We start from the raw sequence: 20,998 nt of genomic DNA, 5'->3' as shown, positions 1-20,998 counted from the left end.
AAAAATCAGCAGAATATTATGAATTACGAAACTTTCGATGAATCAAATACGCTATTTAGCTTTACTTTCGCCATTTTCGGCATCTTTGATTATTTCCGGTTTACAAGGAAAGTGTGGTGGACTACAGCGGAATCGAAATAACTTTCACTTTTCCATTTGAGTGCGAACATGTAAGTGTGATCTATCATACTAGTACATTTAAACACATCTCAAAATATAGCATGGTATTTTGGAATTAGAAATTACCGAAATTGTTGTGTATATATACACACTGATCGAGTTTTGTCAACAGTTGTCAGTAATCTTTGTCTGCATCTGATGAATTCGTTCCAAAACTTCACGGGACAATGGTACACGTTATTTTGAGCCTTCGATAAGGGAAAATCTGTTCTGTCTTCAGAATTTTATTGGATCAAGCTGACAGCTTATTTTTAATTCAGTCTGGAACCCAGAGTCTGAATCGCCATTTTTACCGGCTAAAGGTGTGGCTTTAGTCATTGACTAATTCGACTCACTGGCAAAGAACCAGTGATAACCAGTCTACACCAGTAGATAAGTTATGAGACAAAACTATGAACTTTTGAGGTTTTCTCCCTCTACTTTCAACTTGGAAGCAATGGTAGTCGCTGTGTATTGTCTTGCAGGGTTTGCCATGATCGAAATGATATTAAACTTTCACTTTCAGTTTCACAATCCATTTGACGGTTTCGGACTAGATCTATGTGTTGTCAACGTAAACAAATGATCGTCCGGCTGATATAAGTGAAAGAAAATCTACTCACAGCATCTGACACCATCTAAGGTTAGCCTAGTTTGTAGTTTACCAGCGTCAGTTGATCTATATATATGTAGCAGCAAGGCTTCTCATGGGCAGAACAACAAAGTCCCCCTCAAAGTCTTCGGCCATTGTTTTCTTCTCTGTGCTGTCAAATAGTGCGCCTGTCCATTGGCTGATCACAAGTATCATTATTGTAGCCAGAACAAGGCTGCTATTAATACTATAAATACGCCTGATCCTACAAGTGATGTCTGCTGTACACAAAAAATATTTATAGCAATATTCATCAGCCAGTGTGGCGCAGTAGGTAATCATCTTGGTTTGATGGCTGGGAGGATGAGGTTTGAGTTCCAGTGGAGGTGGGATTTTTAGATCATGGCTGGTTCCCAGAGCTGGATATGCTATGTGTGCGAATGGAAAAACGGTGACCACACAGTCAATGATTTCACTTCAGAAATTTGCTCATGCAAGTGTTGCTCAAATTTACTGACCAGCACTGCAGGTGTTTGTTCCTCACACTGTCACAGACCTTGCTGATGTCGCTGTCAGGAGTAAATAAAAAAAGAAACTATATTAGGAAAGTTAGCATACACTGATACAGCCTTAACACATAGTCCCAAACCAAAAATGGACCTCACCTGTGTCATGATGACCCTCGTCCATATTCATCATGATCATCAGTTCAGGAAAAAAACAACAACAAGATACAATGGCTTTTCAATCCCTGATCTCATAGTGGTCTCAGATGTGATCCCTCTCCTCTTCTATGCTTGGGTTAAGTCCTGTCAAGGTCTTAGTATCTGCAGATGCATGGTGCCATTTTATTGGAGGAACATGGTTATAGGTCACCACTTTGGAGGGGACGCTGACTCAGTCTGGCTCCATAACTGAGTGTATGGTATCCAGCATGTATGGAAGTTGGAACACCACTGAATTGAAAGCAGTGCAGGGTCTCCTCTGGTGTTTGTTCTGTTGACCTAACCCTGTTAGACGAGTGTTGTAATGATGGATGTGTTAGATTTGTGTCTCTTTCTTTTATTTTGCTAATTGCCATAATCACGATAATGACCTATAGTAGTTTTTTTTTTGTTGTTGTTTTTGTTGTTGTGTTAAAATGATGATATCCAGCATCAGTAAAATATTTTGTGTATTGGAACAGACTTGAGAAAAACAACATGGCAGACGATTGGGGGGCCCTGGCAATACAGCAAGAACAGAAGTTGGCAGAGAAGGTAATTTATGATTGATTCATGATTGCAATCAGTAGTGATGATTGTTTGGTTTTTACTATTGATTGATCATAATCATGATAATTGATTGGTTATTCTTTTTCTTTTGCATTAGTACAATAATAGGCTGCAATGCCCAGCATTAACTCACTATCATGTACAGTAATTTTCCTCTGTCTGTATTGTTTGCCTTTTCTGCTTGTGTTTCAACTGCCCATGTGTGACAGAGGGAGAGGAAGAAATATCTGAAGCACAAATTCCTTCCAGTTGTTGAACTTGTTCTCTCTCGCTCTTTCTCTCGCTTTCTCTTGGTCTGTCTTTGAGTCTTTCTCTCTCTGTATCTGTTTCAGTGTCTGTCTGTCTCTCTGTGTGTTTCTCTGTCACTCTATTACACAGTGTTAGCACTGAACAGACTATGAACTGTTATTTCATGAACATTGTAGAATATTGTATTTGCTGTTTTGGTTGATTTTTTATGTAGATTTATTGTGTCATGTTCTTTTCTTTATAGTGTGACCCCCCCCCCCTTCATTAACGGACTCTGGCTTTTATCTGAACAAAAAGATCGTTATCTGTCTCTCCCAGTCTCTGTTGCTGTCTCTCTGCCTCTGTTTCTGTGTTTCTCTGTCATCTGTCTGTCTGCCTCTGTCTTTCTCTGTCTGTCTATCTGTCTGTCTCCCTCTCTCTCTCTCTTTCTCTCAGTCATGTTTTTTATGATGATGAAAATCCATCTAAATGTCAGTTGAAATTTTTAGAATGCTGTTGTCAGCAGACCCCCCTTCTCGGTATCCCAATGTGATGATGCGTTTATACGTTGCCTGTATGCAATGAATCAGTGACTCATTCTCTCTCTTGCAGGTGAGTGACCTAAACATCCAACAGTCACAAACCAACACCACCACCCCTGCTGCCAGTACAGCGCCTCCCCCTGCAACTACAGCACCGGCACCGGCGCTGGCACCAGTGCCAGCACCGCGAGCGGTGACGGCAGCTGGGGACAATGCTGGCGCCCAGGCATCGTCACAGGCACCAGGTGGTGCCACTGGCACCACCTCCACCGCCCCCGCTGCCTCAGCCAGCACCACTGATGAGGAGGGGTCAGGAGATAAAGGTTGGTCGCTTCTTCTTCTTCTTCTGCGTTCACTCGTTTGCACACGAGTGGGCTTTTACGTGTATGACCGTTTTTACCCCGCCATGTAGGCAGCCATACTCCGTTTTCGGGGGTGTGCATGCTGGGTATGTTCTTGTTTCCATAACCCACCGAACGCTGACATGGATTACAGGATCTTTAACGTGCGTATTTGATGTTCTGCTTGCATATACACACGAAGGGGGTTCAGGCACTAGCAGGTCTGCACATATGTTGACCTGGGAGATCGTAAAAATCTCCACCCTTTACCCACCAGGCGCTGTCACCGTGATTCGAACCCGAGACCCTCAGATTGACAGTCCAACGCTTTAACCACTCGGCTATTGCGCCTGTCGTTGGTCGCTTCAAAGTAAAAAGAAAACAAAGGCATAAACAAATTATAAACAAACAAACGTTGGAAGTATACACAGAGAGCGATTGAGAGAGCGATAGGTGGAATAGTCACACGCAAGACACTCCCTCAGTCTGCTGCATTAAACTTCCAAACACTCGTCGTACATGAATTGAAAAAAACGAAATTCATTTTCTTTTTGTGATTAAAAAATGCAAGAATTTGAGAGATCAGTTAATACTGCATGAATACTGCAGATGCCCATTATTGTTCAAACTTTCTTTAAACTTAGGGAACGAAAATGTTGAAACAATGTTGAAGTTGCCATCGCATGATTATTTTGAATATACATAGCACTTAATCTGGCAAGAAAATGCTTCAGTTTGTTTCAGTCATTCTCATTGTAACTTTGATTTTAATATTTTTTAATGTATATTTACTTGTTTATTTTGGTGAATCATTTCATCTTATTTTGATATTTTTATAAAATGTTTATGTTACACACACAAACCTAGAGTGGGCTCTCACGTCAAGGCCAGACACGCGTGTCAGGTTTACGAAAAAGAAACTTGAAAGTGCATTGTGATACGTGGATATGTTTTTCTATTTTTTTCCCACACTGTGTGTGACAGAAACGACCAAGGAGGATGTGTCCTTGCTGCAGAAGCTGCTCCACTCCAAACTGATAAACGCCAAGGCAGACATTGAGGTGCTACGCAAAGACCCCAACTCCCCGCTGTACTCTGTCAAGTCCTTTGAGGCCCTCAACTTGTGAGTGTTGCCCTGGTGTGTGCTCGTGTGGTGTGTGTTAGCCTGGTGTGCGTTACTGTTAGTGTGGTGTGTATGTGTTCGTGGTGTGTGTTAGTGTGATGTGCCTTTGTGTGGCAAACTCCCTGCTGCACTCTGTCAAGTCCTTTGAGACCCTCAGCTTACGAGTGTTGGCCTAGTGTGTGGTGTGTGCCAGTATGGTGTGTGTTTGTGGTGTATTTTAGTGTGATGTGCGTTAGTGTGGTGTGTGTTAGTGTGGTGTGTGTTAGCATGGTATGCGATGTAATCCTGTACTAATACTGTGTAATAGTATGGTGTGTACACACATAATGAAAAATGTAAAGACCCGTACTCCCACTGTACTGTGTCAAGTTCTTTGAGGCTCTCAGCTTGTGAGTGTTAGCCTGGTGTGTGTTCGTGTGGTGTGGTGATTGTGTGGTGTGTATTTATGTGTGTTATTATTGTTAATGTGGTGTGTTTTAGTGTGTTGTGTGTTAGTGTGTTGTGTATTAGTGTGGTGTGAGTTAGCATGATGTGGTGTGTGCTGGTGTGGTGTGGTGTGTGCTGGTGTGGTGTGTGCTAATGTATGTTAGTATGGTGTGTGTGTTAGTGTGGTGTGTTACTGTTAGCGTGGTGTTGTGAGTGTTAGTGTGGTGGGAGTTAGTCTGTGGTGAGTGTTAATGTGGTGGGTTTTAGCTTGGTGTGTGCTACTGTGGTGTTTTTAGCATGGTGTGGTGTGTGTTACTGTTAGTGTGGTGTGTGTTAGCGTGGTGCATGTTAGTGCAGTGTGTATTGATGCAAAGACCCCTAACTTCCTACTGTCCACTTGTCAATCATTTGAGGCCCTCAGCTTGTGAGTTTTGGCATGGTATGTTGTATTGTACTGTGTTGTATTGTATTGTATTGTATTTATTGTGTTGTATTGCATTTCTCCTTGTGACAAGTTTCTCTGTGTGGAGTTCAGTCAGTGTCATGTTGAAGGATGAGGTGACAGAGTTGTGTGTGTGTGTTGTGCAGGAAGGCCCCCCTCCTGAAGGGCGTGTATGGCATGGGGTTCAACGCCCCATCCAAGATCCAGGAGACAGCCCTACCCATCCTGCTGGCAGACCCGTGAGTGGCGCCTGTTTGCTTCACAGTCACACATGGAAGCTATGGGTTTTTTTGTTTTTTTTACTGAGTTACTCACCATGCATGTTGTCTCTCACCTCTGACTCACACGCATGAGTGCGTGCACTCACACGCACACACATGCATGCACACGCACACACACGCATGCACACACACACACACACACACACACTCTTATATACTCTCATACACACACAAACTCACACACGCACACAGGCTTATACATAAGTGATTGCTTGCACTTGCACACAGACACTCGCACTCAAAAATTGTCTGCGTTCCTTTACATTGGGCACCAGGGTACGTAGAGCTTTCAGGTTTATAAATAATTTGTAAATCCTTGAAAGTCTTTAAAAATAATCCGAGGTTATAACCATTTCAGATTTTAGGTCTGTGTAATTACTGAAGTTGAAAAAGAAGAAGAAGTATGATTTCTGTGAATGATAAAGCACAGCAGCAAACTGTTCAACCTCAATTTGGACAGGTGCGATGGGTTTTTATGTCTGCTTAGTGCATGCTGCACATGGGACCCCAGTTTCTTGTTTCATCCGAATGACTAGCATCCATGTCACCACTCAAGGTCAATTAACAGCCTCAGCAGGCTTACATGCCGTATTGATGTGGGAAAAATGCAGAAAAGATTCTATTTTTCCTCCAAAGTACATGTGGACACATCCCCTCCTTCTTCTCTTCTTCTTCTGCGTTCACTTGTATGCACACGAGTGGGCTTTTACGTATATGGCCGTTTTTACCCCACCATGCAGGCAGCCATACTCCGTTTTCGGGGGTGTGCATGCTGGGTATGTTCTTGTTTCCATAACCCACCGAACGCTGACATGGATTACAGGATCTTTAACGTGCGTATTTGATGTTCTGCTTGCATATACACACGAAGAGGGTTCAGGCACTAGCAGGTCTGTACATATGTTGACCTGGGAGATCGTAAAAATCTCCACCCTTTACCCACCAGGCGCCGTCACCGTGATTCGAACCCGGTACCCTCAGATTGAAAGTCCAACGCTTTAACCACTCGGCTATTGCGCCCGTCGTGGACACATCCAAAACTTAGTTTCCTTTCCGTAAGGTTTATGCACGTGCAGGAACGTGAAAGCTGTTTCAATGAGACAAATTTTGAAAATAAACCAAGTCTCGGGTGCAGGGCTCAGTGAGTTAATGAGCACAGTGTGCGACTGGTTGCTTTCAGGTCAGTCAGCAGGATTGCACAGTGATTTATCAGTGCAGTTTGTTACTTTCAGGCCCGTCACCATGATTACATACACTGATTAATCAGTACAGTGTGTTGCTTTCAGACCAGTCAACATGATCGCACAGTGATTAATCAGTACAGTGTGTTGCTTTCAGACCAGTCAACATGATCGCACAGTGATTAATCAGTACAGTGTGATGCTTTCAGACCAGTCAACATGATCGCACAGTGATTAATCAGTACAGTGTGATGCTTTCAGACCAATCAACATGATCGCACAGTGATTAATCAGTACAGTGTGATGCTTTCAGACCAATCAACATGATCGCACAGTGATTAATCAGTACAGTGTGATGCTTTCAGACCAATCAGCATGATTACACATTGATTTATAAGTACAGTGTGATGCTTTCAGACCAGTCAACATGATCGCACAGAGCCAGAGCGGCACAGGGAAAACGGCCGCCTTTGTCCTGACCATGCTGAGTCGTGTGGATGTCAGCCAGAACTACCCACAGGTAGGGTGTTTTGACCAGATCTGCTCTGGTCCATGCATGGCACTGTTTCACTTGTGTTGAAGTGTTGCTAGTTGTGCAGTGTCTTTGTTTGGCACTGTTTTCACTTGTGTTGAAGTGTTGTGTGGTTGTGCAGTGTCTGTTCGACGCTTTTTTCACTTGTGTTGAAGTGTTGTGTGGTTGTGCAGTGTCTGTGTTTGGCACTGTTTTCACTTGTGTTGAAGTGTTGCTAGTTGTGCAGTGTCTTTGTTTGGCACTGTTTTCACTTGTGTTGAAGTGTTGTGTGGTTGTGCAGTGTCTGTTCGACGCTTTTTTCACTTGTGCTGAAGTGTTGTGTGGTTGTGCAGTGTCTGTGTTTGGCACTGTTTTTACTTGTGTTGAAGTGTTGCTAGTTGTGCAGTGTCTTTGTTTGGCACTGTTTTCACTTGTGTTGAAGTGTTGTGTGGTTGTGCAGTGTCTTTGTTTGGCACTGTTTTCACTTGTGTTGAAGTGTTGTGTGGTTGTGCAGTGTCTTTGTTTGGCACTGTTTTCACTTGTGTTAAGTGTTGTGTGGTTGTGCAGTTTCTTTGTTTGGCACTGTTTTCACTTGTGTTGAAGTGTTGTGTGATTGTGCAGTGTCTGTGTTTGGCACTGTTTTTACTTGTGTTGAAGTGTTGTGTGATTCTGCAGTGTCTTTGTTTGGCACTGTTTTTACTTGTGTTGAAGTGTTGTGTGATTGTGCAGTGTCTGTGTTTGGCACTGTTTTTACTTGTGTTGAAGTGTTGTGTGGTTGTGCAGTGTCTGTGTTTGGCACTGTTTTTACTTGTGTTGAAGTGTTGTGTGATTGTGCAGTGTCTGTGTTTGGCACTGTTTTTACTTGTGTTGAAGTGTTGTGTGGTTGTGCAGTGTCTGTGTTTGGCACTGTTTTTACTTGTGTTGAAGTGTTGTGTGATTGTGCAGTGTCTGTGTTTGGCACTGTTTTCACTTGTGTTGAAGTGTTGTGTGGTTGTGCATTGTCTGTTTGGCACTGTTTTCACTTGTGTTGAAGTGTTGTGTGGTTGTGCAGTGTCTTTGTTTGGCACTGTTTTTACTTGTGTTGAAGTGTTGTGTGGTTGTGCAGTGTCTGTGTTTGGCACTGTTTTCACTTGTGTTGAAGTGTTGCTAGTTGTGCAGTGTCTTTGTTTGGCACTGTTTTCACTTGTGTTGAAGTGTTGTGTGGTTGTGCAGTGTCTGTGTTTGGCACTGTTTTCACTTGTGTTGAAGTGTTGTGTGATTGTGCAGTGTCTGTGTCTGGCACTGTTTTCACTTGTGTTGAAGTGTTGCTAGTTGTGCAGTATCTGTGTTTGGCACTGTTTTCACTTGTGTTGAAGCGTTGTGTGGTTGTGCAGTGTCTGTGTTTGGCACTGTTTTCACTTGTGTTGAAGTGTTGCTAGTTGTGCAGTGTCTGTGTTTGGCACTGTTTTCACTTGTGTTGAAGTGTTGTGTGGTTGTGCAGTGTCTGTGTTTGGCACTGTTTTCACTTGTGTTGAAGTGTTGCTAGTTGTGCAGTGTCTTGTTTGGCGCTGTTTTCACTTGTGTTGAAGTGTTGTGTGGTTGTGCAGTGTCTGTCGGCGCTGTTTTCACTTGTGCTGAAGTGTTGTGTGATTGTGTAGTGTCTGTTTGGCACTGTTTTCACTTGTGTTGAAGTGTTGCTAGTTGTGCAGTGTCTTGTTTGGCGCTGTTTTCACTTGTGTTGAAGTGTTGTGTGGTTGTGCAGTGTCTGTTCGACGCTTTTTTCACTTGTGTTGAAGTGTTGTGTGGTTGTGCAGTGTCTGTGTTTGGCACTGTTTTCACTTGTGTTGAAGTGTTGCTAGTTGTGCAGTGTCTTTGTTTGGTGCTGTTTTTACTTGTGTTGAAGTGTTGCTGGTTGTGCAGTGTCTGTTCGGCACTGTTTTTACTTGTGTTGAAGTGTTGTGTGGTTGTGCAGTGTCTGTGTTTGGCACTGTTTTCACTTGTGTTAAAGTGTTGTGTGATTGTGTAGTGTCTGTTCGGCACTTTTTTCACTTGTGTTGAAGTGTTGTGTGATTGTGCAGTGTCTGTTCGGCGCTGTTTTCACTTGTGTTGAAGTGTTGTGTGATTGTGTAGTGTCTGTGTTTGGCGCTGTTTTCACTTGTGTTGAAGTGTTGTGTGATTGTGCAGTGTCTGTTCGGTGCTGTTTTCACTTGTGTTGAAGTGTTGTGTGATTGTGCAGTGTCTGTTCGGCGCTGTTTTCACTTGTGTTGAAGTGTTGTGTGATTGTGTAGTGTCTGTTCGGCGCTGTTTTCACTTGTGTTGAAGTGTTTTCTGTTGTCTGTGCAGTGCCTGTGTTTGGCACCCACCTACGAACTGGCCCTGCAGATAGGGGAAGTGATACAGAAGATGTCCCAGTACATGACTGGCATCAAGATACGCTACGCCACGCGTGGAGAAAGGGGTCTGTCTGCATGTGTTTGTTTTTTTTGTTTTTTTAAAAAAATTTTTAATAATTTTTTAATTTTTTTATCTGGGATCGTTGGACATTGAGGTTGATTCTGTACTGTCATTACATTTATTTACATTCCACACTGATGTTATTTATAGAAATACCTGGAATGTTGGACATTGATTTTGATTCCATTTTGTCATTACATTTATTAGTATTCCATACTGGTGTTATTTATTTTTTTTAAAACCAAAAAAAAAATATTGGTAGTGTCACTGAAGAGCCCTCCATCCAATGTCCCACGACTGCAATGTTACTTTCTTCTCCATAATCCACCCACACACCCACACACACACCCACGAGCCTCCCACATCCAGTCCCTCAGCCATTCTCCACACCCATTGTACGAGTGTGTATGTGTGTGCTGAAGAGAATGAATGTGTTATGTGTCTAAATCACCTGATAATGAATAGACAGTAAACCAGTGAGAAGAAGGAAAAGAAAACACAGCAGAGCACTGTGTATATATGTGTGTGTTTTGAATAAATTGATGGCGAGTACGTTGTGCTCAAAAGTGGGAATGTGTGTGTTTGTCAGTTGCATTTATGTCTTGAGTTTTGACAGCAGGAACATAGCAGTTTAGCATGGTGATGTTTATCTGTTGTACCGCTGTCTTCAGTGGTTTGGGGGATATGATCGAACCAAGAGTACAAGCATGTTTTTTCTCCCCAGTTTTTTTCTGTAGCTTTTCTCAAACATACAGTGTAGCAAAAAATGTTTTCACCAGTGAAGGGACAGGGCTTGTGATATTTATGTTAAAAATCTGTGGGGCCACAGACTCCTTTACCATCCACAGGGACACTGTAATGCTGCAAAATCTGATCAAATCTGCATCGCTTCACACATGCAAAGGCTGGTATACTTTCTAGTCATAATCATCTCAAAGTTATGGGGCGTGGAGAGTTACCTGAAGGAAAAACATGCATACCCTGTGTGTGTAATGGGGTGGGGAGAGTTACCTGAAGGGCTAACAGGGGTACCCTGTGTGTGTAATGGTGGGTGGGGAGAGTTACCTGAAGGGTTAACAGGGGTACACTGTGTGTGTAATGGTGGGGTGGGGAGAGTTACCTGAAGGGCTAACAGGGTTACCCTGTGTGTAATGGTAGGGTGGGGAGAGTTACTTGAAGGGCTAACAGGGTTACCCTGTGTGTGTAATGGTGGGTGGGGAGAGTTACCTGAAGGGTTAACAGGGGTACACTGTGTGTGTAATGGTGGGGTGGGGAGAGTTACCTGAAGGGCTAACAGGGTTACCCTGTGTGTGTAATGGTGGGTGGGGAGAGTTACCTGAAGGGTTAACAGGGGTACCCTGTGTGTAATGGTGGGTGGGGAGAGTTACCTGAAGGGTTAACAGGGGTACCCTGTGTGTGTAATGGTGGGTGGGGAGAGTTACCTGAAGGGTTAACAGGGGTACACTGTGTGTGTAATGGTAGGGTGGGGAGAGTTACCTGAAGGGCTAACAGGGTTACCCTGTGTGTGCAATGGGTGGGGAGATGTGAGCAGTGGTGTGGGGAGAGTTACCGGAAGGTACTCTGTGTGAGCAGTGGTGTGGGGAGAGTTACCGGAAGGTACTCTGTGTGAGCAGTGGTGTGGGGAGAGTTACCGGAAGGTACTCTGTGTGTGCAGTGGTGTGGGGAGAGTTACCGGAAGGTACTCTGTGTGAGCAGTGGTGTGGGGAGAGTTACCGGAAGGTACTCTGTGTGTGCAGTGGTGTGGGGAGAGTTACCGGAAGGTACTCTGTGTGAGCAGTGGTGTGGGGAGAGTTACCGGAAGGTACTCTGTGTGTGCAGTGGTGTGGGGAGAGTTACCGGAAGGTACTCTGTGTGTGCAGTGGGGTTGGGAGAGTTACCGGAAGGTACCCTGTGTGTGCAGTGGGGTGGGGAGAGTTACCTGAAGGTACCCTGTATTTGCAGTGGGATGGGGAGAGTTACCTGAAGGTACTCTGTGTGTGTGATGGGGTGTGAAGAGTTACCTGAAGGTACCCTGTATTTGCAGTGGGATGGGGAGAGTTACCTGAAGGTACTCTGTGTGTGTGATGGGGTGTGAAGAGTTACCTGAAGGTACCCTGTGTGTGCAGTGGGGTGGGGAGAGTTACCTGAAGGTACCCTGTGTGAGCAGTGGGATGGGGAGAGTTACCTGAAGGTATCCTGTGTGTGCAGTGGGGTGGGGAGAGTTACCTGAAGGTACTGTGTGAGCAGTGGGGTGGGGAGAGTTACCTGAAGGTACCCTGTGTGTGTGATGGGGTGGGGAGAGTTACCTGAAGGTACCCTGTGTGTGTGATGATGGGGTGGGGAGAGTTACCTGAAGGTACCCTGTGTGTGTGATGGTGGGGTGGGGAGAGTTACCTGAAGGTACCCTGTGTGTGTGATGGTGGGGTGGGGAGTGTTACTGGAAGGTACCCTGTGTGAGCAGTGGGGTGGGGAGAGTTACTGGAAGGTACCCTGTGTGTGTGATGGTGGGGTGGGGAGAGTTACTGGAAGGTACCCTGTGTCTGTGATGGTGGTGTGGGGAGAGTTACTGGAAGGTACCCTGTGTGTGTGATGGTGGGGTGGGGAGAGTTACTGGAAGCTACCCTGTGTGTGTGATGGTGGGGTGGGGAGAGTTACTGGAAGGTACCCTGTGTGTGTGATGGTGGGGTGGGGAGAGTTACTGGAAGGTACCCTGTGTGAGCAGTGGGGTGGGGAGAGTTACTGGAAGGTACCCTGTGTGTGTGATGGTGGGGTGGGGAGAGTTACTGGAAGGTACCCTGTGTGTGTGATGGTGGGGTGGGGAGAGTTACTGGAAGGTACCCTGTGTGTGTGATGGTGGGGTGGGGAGAGTTACTGGAAGCTACCCTGTGTGTGCAGTGGCTCGGGGCGAGTGTCTGGAGGACCACATCATCATCGGCACCCCAGGGACAGTGATGGACTGGAGCCACCGGTTCAAGGCCCTGGCACTGGAGGGGCTGAAGGTGTTTGTGCTGGACGAGGCCGATGTGATGATCTCCATGCAGGGACACCAGGACCAGTCCACCCGCATCCAGAAGTGGGTCACTGTGTGTGTGTGTGTGTGTGTGTGTGTGTGTCTTCTGAGGGGTTGGGTTGCTGTGTGGGGGTGAATCAGAAATGAGGGAATGTTTCACTGTATCTGGAATTGTAAGAAGTGGGTGCAATAGCCGAGTGGTTAAAAGCGTTGGGTTGTCAATCTGAGGGTCCCGGGTTCGAATCACGGTGAAGGTGCCTGGTGGGTAAAGGGTGAAGATTTTTACAATCTCCCAGGTCAACATATGTGCAGACCTGCTAGTGCCTGAACCCCTTTCGTGTGTATATGCAAGTAGAAGGTCAAATACGCACGTTAAAGATCCTGTAATCCATGTCAGTGTTCGGTGGGTTATGGAAACAAGAACATACCCAGCATGCACACCCCCGAAAACGGAGTATGGCTGCCTACATGGCGGGGTAAAAAACGGTCATACACGTAAAAGCCCACTCGTTTGCATACGAGTGAACGCAGAAGAAGAAGAAGAAGAAGGGTCTGAGGGATTGTTTCAGTGTGTTTTTCACTGAGGGGTTGTGTGTGTGTGTGTGTGTGGAATGAGGGGAACTGTGTCTAAGGGATGGTTTGATGGTGTGTTCTACTGAGGGATTGTGTGTCACTGTGTGTAGGCTGCTGAGGGACTGTTTAGCTGTGTGTAGGCTGCTGAGGGACTGTTTCGCTGTGTGTAGGCTGCTGAGGGACTGTTTAGCTGTGTGTGTAATGATCAGGGAGTGTGTAGGCTGCTGAGGGACTGTTTCGCTGTGTGTAGGCTGCTGAGGGACTGTTTCGCTGTGTGTAGGCTGCTGAGGGACTGTTTAGCTGTGTGTGTAATGATCAGGGAGTGTGTCACTGTGTGTTTCACTGAGGGATTGTGTCACTGTGTGTTTCACTGAGGGATTGTGTCACTGTGTGTTTCACTGAGGGATTGTGTCACTGTGTGTTTCACTGAGGGGTTGTGTCACTGTGTGTTTCAGAGGGATTGTGTCACTGTGTGTTTCAGAGGGATTGTGTCACTGTGTCACTGTGTGTTTCACTGAGGGATTGTGTCACTTTGTGTTTCACTGAGGGGTTGTGTCACTGTGTGTTTCACTGAGGGATTGTATCACTGTGTGTTTCAGAGGGATTGTTTCACTGTGTGTTTCAGAGTGATTGTGTCACTGTGTGTTTCAGAGGGATTGTGTCACTGTGTGTTTCAGAGGGATTGTGTCACTGTGTGTTTCAGAGGGATTGTGTCACTGTGTGTTTCACTGAGGGATTGTGTCACTGTGTGTTTCAGAGGGATTGTGTCACTGTGTGTTTCACTGAGGGGTTGTGTCACTGTGTGTTTCACTGAGGGGTTGTGTCACTGTGTGTTTCACTGAGGGATTGTGTCACTGTGTGTTTCAGAGGGATTGTGTCACTGTGTGTTTCAGAGGGATTGTGTCACTGTGTGTTTCAGAGGGATTGTTTCACTGTGTGTTTCAGAGTGATTGTGTCACTGTGTGTTTCAGAGGGATTGTGTCACTGTGTGTTTCACTGAGGGATTGTGTCACTGTGTGTTTCACTGAGGGATTGTGTCACTGTGTGTTTCACTGAGGGATTGTGTCACTGTGTGTTTCAGAGGGATTGTTTCACTGTGTTTCAGAGGGATTGTGTCACTGTGTTTCACTGAGGGATTGTGTCACTGTGTTTCACTGAGGGATTGTTTTACTCTGATTCATTGAGAAGGAATTGTTTCACTGTGTGTTTCATTGAGAAGGAATTGTTTCACTGTGTGTTTCATTGAGAAGGAATTGTTTCACTGTGTGTTTCATTGAGAAGGAATTGTTTCACTGTGTGTTTCATTGAGAAGGAATTGATTCACTGTGTGTTTCATTGAGAAGGAATTGTTTCACTGTGTGTTTCATTGAGAAGGAATTGTTTCACTGTGTGTTTCATTGAGAAGGAATTGATTCACTGTGTGTTTCATTGAGAAGGAATTGTTTCACTGTGTGTTTCATTGAGAAGGAATTGTTTCACTGTGTGTTTCATTGAGAAGGAATTGTTTCACTGTGTGTAGAATGATGAGAAGTGTGTCTGAGGGACTCTTTGTCACTGTGTGAAGAGGGAATGTTTCACAGAGATAATAAAAACGTATCGTCGCCCTGTGTTGTGACCCAGGCGGCTGAGCAGCGGGTGCCAGATGCTGTTGTTCTCGGCGACGTACGACCAGTCGGTGATGCAGTTTGCGCAGCGCATCATCCCCAACGACCCGGTAGTGATCCGCTTGAAGCGCGAGGAGGAGTCGCTGGACAACATCAAGCAGTTCTACATTGACTGCAGCGACATCATGGAGAAATACACCGCACTCTGCAACATATACGGCACCATCTCCGTGGGCCAGTCCATGATCTTCTGTCATGTGAGGAGCTGTTTGTTGTGCTGTGCAAAGTTGTGTTGTGTTGTGTTGTGTTACACTGTGTTGTGCTGTGTTAGCCACATGTAGAAATATACTGCCATCAGCAACATCTGTGGCACCGTCTCCGTCGGCCAGTCCATGATCTTCTGTCATGGGAGGGGCTGTTTGTTGTGCTGTGCAAAGTTGTGTTGTGTTGTGTTGTGTTGTGCTGCACTGTGTTGTGCTGTGTTAGCCGCATCATGTAGAAATATACTGCCATCAGCAACATCTGTGGCACCGTCTCCGTCGGCCAGTCCATGATCTTCTGTCATGGGAGGGGCTGGGCTGGGCTGGGCTGTGTTGTATTGTGCTGTGCTGTGCTGTGCTGTGCTGTGTTGTATTGTGCTGTGCTGTGCTGTGTTGTGTTGTATTGTGCTGTATTGTATTGTGCTGTGTTGTATTGTATTGTGCTGTGCTGTGTTGTATTGTGCTGTGCTGTGCTGTGATGTGTTGTATTGTGCTGTGCTGTGTTGTGCTGTGCTGTGCTGTGCTGTGCTGTGCTGTGCTGTGTTGTATTGTGCTGTGCTGTGTTGTATTGTGCTGTGCTGTGCTGTGCTGTGTTGTATTGTGCTGTGCTGTGATGTGTTGTATTGTGCTGTGCTGTGATGTGTTGTATTGTGCTGTGTTGTGTTGTGCTGTGCTGTGATGTGTTGTATTGTGCTGTGCTGTGATGTGCTGTGCTGTTTTGTGCAGTGTTTTGCCATGCTGTGTTGTTTTGTGTTGTGTTAGCGACATCATGGAGAAATACATAGCCCTTTGCAACATCTGTGGTACCAGTTCCTTAGGCCAGGCTATGGTCTTCAGTCTTGTGAGAGACTGTGTGTTGTGTTGTGTGGTGCTGTGCTGTGTTGTGTTGCACTGTGTCATGTTAGCGACATCATGGAGAAATATACTGCCATGGGCAGTATCTATGGCACCATCTCTTTGGGCCAGTCCATGATGATCTGTCATGTGAGGAGCTGTGTGTTGTGCTGTGTTGTGTTAGTGATATCATGGAGAAGTACACCACCCAATGCAACATCTAGGGCACTGTCTCTGTTGGCCAGTCCATGATCTGTCGTGTGAGGGGCTGTGTGCTATGTTGTTTTGTTTTTGTGTTGTGTTGGGTTGTATTGTATTGTGCTGTAGTATTGTATTGCATTATATGGTTGTGTTGCATTGTGTTATTCTGTTACATTGTCATGTGTTGCATGGCGTTTTGTTGTGTTGTGTATTGTATGGTGTCATGTGGTTAAAGCATTGGACTTTCAATCTGAGGGTCCCAGGTTCGAATGTCAGTGATGGTGCATGGTTTGTAAAGGGTGGACATTTTTCCAACCTCCCAGGTCAACATATGTGCAGACCTGCCAGTGCCTGAACCCCCTTCTTGTGTATACGCAAGCAGAAGATCAAATACACACGTTAAAGATCCTGTAATATATCCACAGCCTCTGACACATGTACACTGTGAACAGAAACGAACCACAGCCTCTGACACCTGTACACTGTGAACAGAAATGATCCACAGTCTCTGTCATCTGTACACTGTGAACAGAAACAATCCACAGTCTCTGACACCTATAATCTGTACACTGTGAACAGAAATGAACCACAGTCCCTGTCATCTGTACACTGTGAACAGAAAAAATCCACAGTCTCTGACACCTATAACCTGTACACTGTGAACAGAAATGAACCACAGCCTCTGACACCTATAACCTGTACACTGTGAACAGAAACGAACCACAGCCTCTGACACCTATAACCTGTACACTGTGAACAGAAACAATCCACAGTCTCTGACACCTGTACACTGTGAACAGAAACAAACCACAGCCTCTGACACCTGTACACTGTGAACAGAAACGAACCACAGCCTCTGACACCTGTACACTGTGAACAGAAACGAACAACAGCCTCTGACACATGTACACTGTGAACAGAAATGAACCATAGCCTCTGATCTGACATCTATAACCTGTACACTGTGAACAGAAACAATCCACAGCCTCTGACACCTGTACACTGTGAACAGAAACGAACCACAGCCTCGTGGTTGGCAGAGAAGATGACGGCAGACCACCACGCCGTGGGTCTCCTGACAGGAGAGCTGACCATCGAGCAGAGGGCGGCCATCATCCGTCGGTTCCGGGAAGGCAAGGAGAAGGTGCTCATCACCACTAACGTCTCCGCCAGAGGTCAGTGCCCGGCTTTCTTCTTCTTCCTTCCAGGTCACTGGGCTGGAAGAGTTTGCTAAGTTTGCTGAAAGTTGAGAACGCTCCGTACTCTTAGGAACATTCTTAACACTACACAAATGTAGCGCTGCAAAGATTGCCAAAGTGTAACATGGCCCAGGGGTATTGTGTTTCAATGGCTTGTCAAAAACCTTTTGCATATTTTCCTTAAAATTGTAAATGAGGCTAGGCGGGAAGTTTATTTCATGTATCCACTGATGGCACTGAAGCATTACTACTTGTACATCTGTTACACTACACACCCCGTAGAGACAAACAGAGTGATGTCCCAAAGAGAAGAAACCCAGCCAACAACCCCTCCTCCTCCTCCCCCCTTCCCAAAAAACAAAAAACTGAAACGAAAACAAGAAGAAGGAAGACCATGCAAGCAAACAAGCAAGTACTCAAGTAATCAAGTGGTATTTTTCTTCAGCAGTAGCCAAAGTTCAATCCTGATAAAGAAATTTGTACAGTACAGATAAATGCATATATATATATATATATATATATATATATATATATATATATATATATATATATATATATATATACTGTCACATGTCCCCATGTACAGACATACAGATGGTGACTTTTTTTGTTAACAGATACATGTTGAGGACAGTGACTTTGAAACTAGGAGGCAAGATTGCACTGGCTCTTGGTGCTGCAGCCTTGGGGGTCAAGTAGGCCTTTGGCGACCATCCCAGTGATGACTGTCCTGAAACCTCTTGGCTAAGAGAGTGGGGATGTAACTTGGACAAGACACTCTCCACTATAATCAAATTCTTGCCCAGTTAGGACAGTAGTTGCCTCCTCTGCTATTCTGGTGATCATAGTTGGACACGACTGACTATCATGCATATTATATCTACATTTGTATGTAGATAGAAGTATGTATGTATATATATATATATATATATATATATGTGTGTGTGTGTGTGTGTGTGTGTGTGTGTGTGTATATAATTCTCTCTTTCTCTGTGTGTGTGTGTGTGTGTGTGTGTGTATTGCATATTATATCTACATGTGTATGTAGATAGAAGTATGTATATACATATATATATATATATATATATATATATATGTATATATGTGTGTTTGTATATATATATATATATATATATATATATTATATATAATTCTCTTTCTCTGTGTGTGTGTGTATTTCTATTTATATCTATATTTATATTTATTTTTTCACTGCCGTGTGTGAGCAGGTATCGACGTGGAGATGGTGACAGTGGTGGTGAACTTTGACATGCCCATCACCATGGAGGGACGGCCTGACTGCGAAACTTACCTGCATCGTATTGGTCGTACTGGCCGCTTCGGCAAGAACGGCATCGCCATCAACATGGTGGACAACTCCCGCAGCCTATCCGTCATGAGGGCCATCGAGAAACACTTTGGTGAGTCTGTGGCCGTCACGTCACTTTGGTGAGTCTGTGGCTGTCATGTCTCTTTGGTGAGTCTGTGGCCATCATGTCACTTTGCTGAGTCTGTGGCCATCATGTCACTTTGCTGAGTCTGTGGCTGTCATGTCACTTTGGTGAGTCTGTGGCCGTCATGTCACTTTGGTGAGTCTGTGGCTGTCATGTCACTTTGGTGAGTCTGTGGCCATCATGTCACTTTGCTGAGTCTGTGGCTGTCATGTCACTTTGGTGAGTCTGTGGCCATCACGTCACATTGATGAGTCTGTGGCCGTGATGAGTCTGTGGATCAGACCCTCACAGACACATGACTGGATCAGACCCTCACAGACACAAACACATGACTGGATCAGACCCTCACAGACACATGACTGGATCAGACCCTCACAGACACAGACACATGACTGGATCAGACCCTCACAGACACATGACTGGATCAGACCCTCACAGACACATGACTGGGATCAGACCCTCACAGACACATGACTGGATCAGACCCTCACAGACACATGACTGGATCAGACCCTCACAGACACAAACACATGACTGGATCAGACCCTCACAGACACATGACTGGATCAGACCCTCACGGACACAAACACATGACTGGATCAGACCCTCACAGACACATGACTGGATCAGACCCTCACAGACACATGACTGGATCAGACCCTCACAGACACAAACACATGACTGGATCAGACCCTCACAGACACATGACTGGATCAGACCCTCACAGACACAAACACATGACTGGATCAGACCCTCTCAGACACAAACACATGACTGGATCAGACCCTCACAGACACATGACTGGATCAGACCCTCTCAGACACATGACTGGATCAGACCCTCACAGACACAAACACATGACTGGATCAGACCCTCACAGACACAAACACATGACTGGATCAGACCCTCTCAGACACAAACACATGACCATCTACCCACCCACCTGCACCCCCCAGCCCTGAATTTACATGACACAAAACACTCAAAGTGATAAAGCGTATTTATGAAGATCAAGGTGATATATGAATATGAAAACTGACAATGCTTTTTTTTGTTTGTTTGTCCAGGCCGCAAAATTGAGAAGCTGGATACGGATGACCTGGATGAAATAGAAAAGATCAGCACTTAAAGAAACGCTCGATCACCACAGACTGGGGCCCAGCAGAGTGTGAATGGAAGTCGGTCACTGGATAAGACATTCAGAAACGTTGCCTAAGGAGATCATCTTCTTCTTCTTTTTCTTCTTCTTCGTTTGTGGGCTGCAACTCTCACGTTCCCTCATATGTACACGAGTGGGCTTTTACATGTATGGCCGTTTTACCCCGCCATGTAGGCAGCCATACTCTGTTTTCGGGGATGTGCATGCTGGGTATGTTCTTGTTTCCATAACCCACCGAACGCTGACATAGATTACAGGATCTTTAGCATGCGTATTTGATCTTCTGCTTGCGTTTTCACATGAAGGGGGTTCAGACACTAGCAGGTCTGCACATTTGTTGACCTGGAAGATCGGAAAAATCTCCACCCTTTACCCACCAGGCGCTGTTACCGAGATTCAAACCTGGGACCCCCAGATTGACAGTCCAACATTTTAACCATTCGGCTGTTGTTGCGCCTAAGGAGATAACGTCAGCCATGTATGTAAGCAAACGCTTTTAGTAGTGCCAAGCAGCCTTTGTCTATCTCATCACAGTGGTTCAGAGACAAGTGCTTTGATGGTGGAACGACGGCTAAGGAAGGAAGGTGTGTGTGGTGTTGTGTGTGCTGGGTGCATTCTGGGCCAAAAAAACCTTCTCTCTCCAACGTCTTTGCAATCTGGACCTGTGGATGTTGACAGTCTTCAATATTGTGCTTGTGTGCTACTGTCATGATTCTAAACAGTGCTGTATTTTATGTTGATGCTATGGCCTGAATGTTAATCCCACAGGAATGGATTTATGAATAAAGCTGATGACTTTGTGCAAGAAAAGAGATGACTGGTGTTCGTGTGTTTTGTTATTCTATAGATGAAGAGTTGCATCTGTTGTTGTTTTTTATCAATAGGAATTGCATGTGAGCCATGAAACCTTTACCTTTTTTGTTATAAATATTGGTTGAAAATAACGTTCTCTCAGGCCATTATTTGTACTGGTCAGCAGTGACAATTACTGTTTTTACAGCGTTTCATTTTAAGCCAGAGCTGGTTAGGTAAAACTGAGTGAGAAGTTATATGTCAAATGATGATTCTGAGATTTTTAAAAGGCTCTTCAGACTAGACTGTACAGATTGGAAACAGTTTGTGCGTGTTTTTGTGAAGTGTGTGCATGTCAATGGATTTTGATATTTTTATT

General features: G+C 45.0%; 1 protein-coding gene across 1 annotated transcript; it reads left to right on the top strand.

Annotated features, from left to right (window-relative positions):
- The first annotated feature begins 32 nt into the window (after nt 1–32).
- On the top strand, nt 33–20,641 carry LOC143287443 (ATP-dependent RNA helicase DDX19A-like). The gene is made up of 12 exons (XM_076595434.1): nt 33–170; nt 1,938–2,010; nt 2,866–3,118; nt 4,121–4,259; nt 5,274–5,366; nt 7,007–7,109; nt 9,423–9,537; nt 12,429–12,606; nt 14,737–14,977; nt 17,028–17,190; nt 18,444–18,635; nt 19,736–20,641. The coding sequence occupies exons 2-12, from the start codon at nt 1,954–1,956 to the stop codon at nt 19,795–19,797; spliced, it is 1,596 nt and encodes a 531-aa protein (XP_076451549.1). The 5' UTR covers nt 33–170; nt 1,938–1,953; the 3' UTR covers nt 19,798–20,641.
- Nucleotides 20,642–20,998: the final 357 nt, after the last annotated feature.

Source organism: Babylonia areolata, chromosome 11 (assembly GCF_041734735.1).
Source record: "Babylonia areolata isolate BAREFJ2019XMU chromosome 11, ASM4173473v1, whole genome shotgun sequence".
Classification (NCBI taxonomy): domain Eukaryota; kingdom Metazoa; phylum Mollusca; class Gastropoda; order Neogastropoda; family Buccinidae; genus Babylonia; species Babylonia areolata.
The sequence above is the reverse complement of the archived record's forward strand: the minus strand, read 5'-3'. Positions and strand labels throughout refer to the sequence as shown.

Bases quoted from the DNA above. Each gene is read 5' to 3' on its own strand.
- LOC143287443 (XM_076595434.1), top strand. From the start codon at position 1,954: ATGGCAGACGATTGGGGGGCCCTGGCAATACAGCAAGAACAGAAGTTG. The intron at 4,260-5,273 runs GTGAGTGTTGCC...TGTGTTGTGCAG, and splicing joins TCCTTTGAGGCCCTCAACTT to GAAGGCCCCCCTCCTGAAGG. The intron at 5,367-7,006 runs GTGAGTGGCGCC...TGATGCTTTCAG, and splicing joins CCCATCCTGCTGGCAGACCC to ACCAGTCAACATGATCGCAC.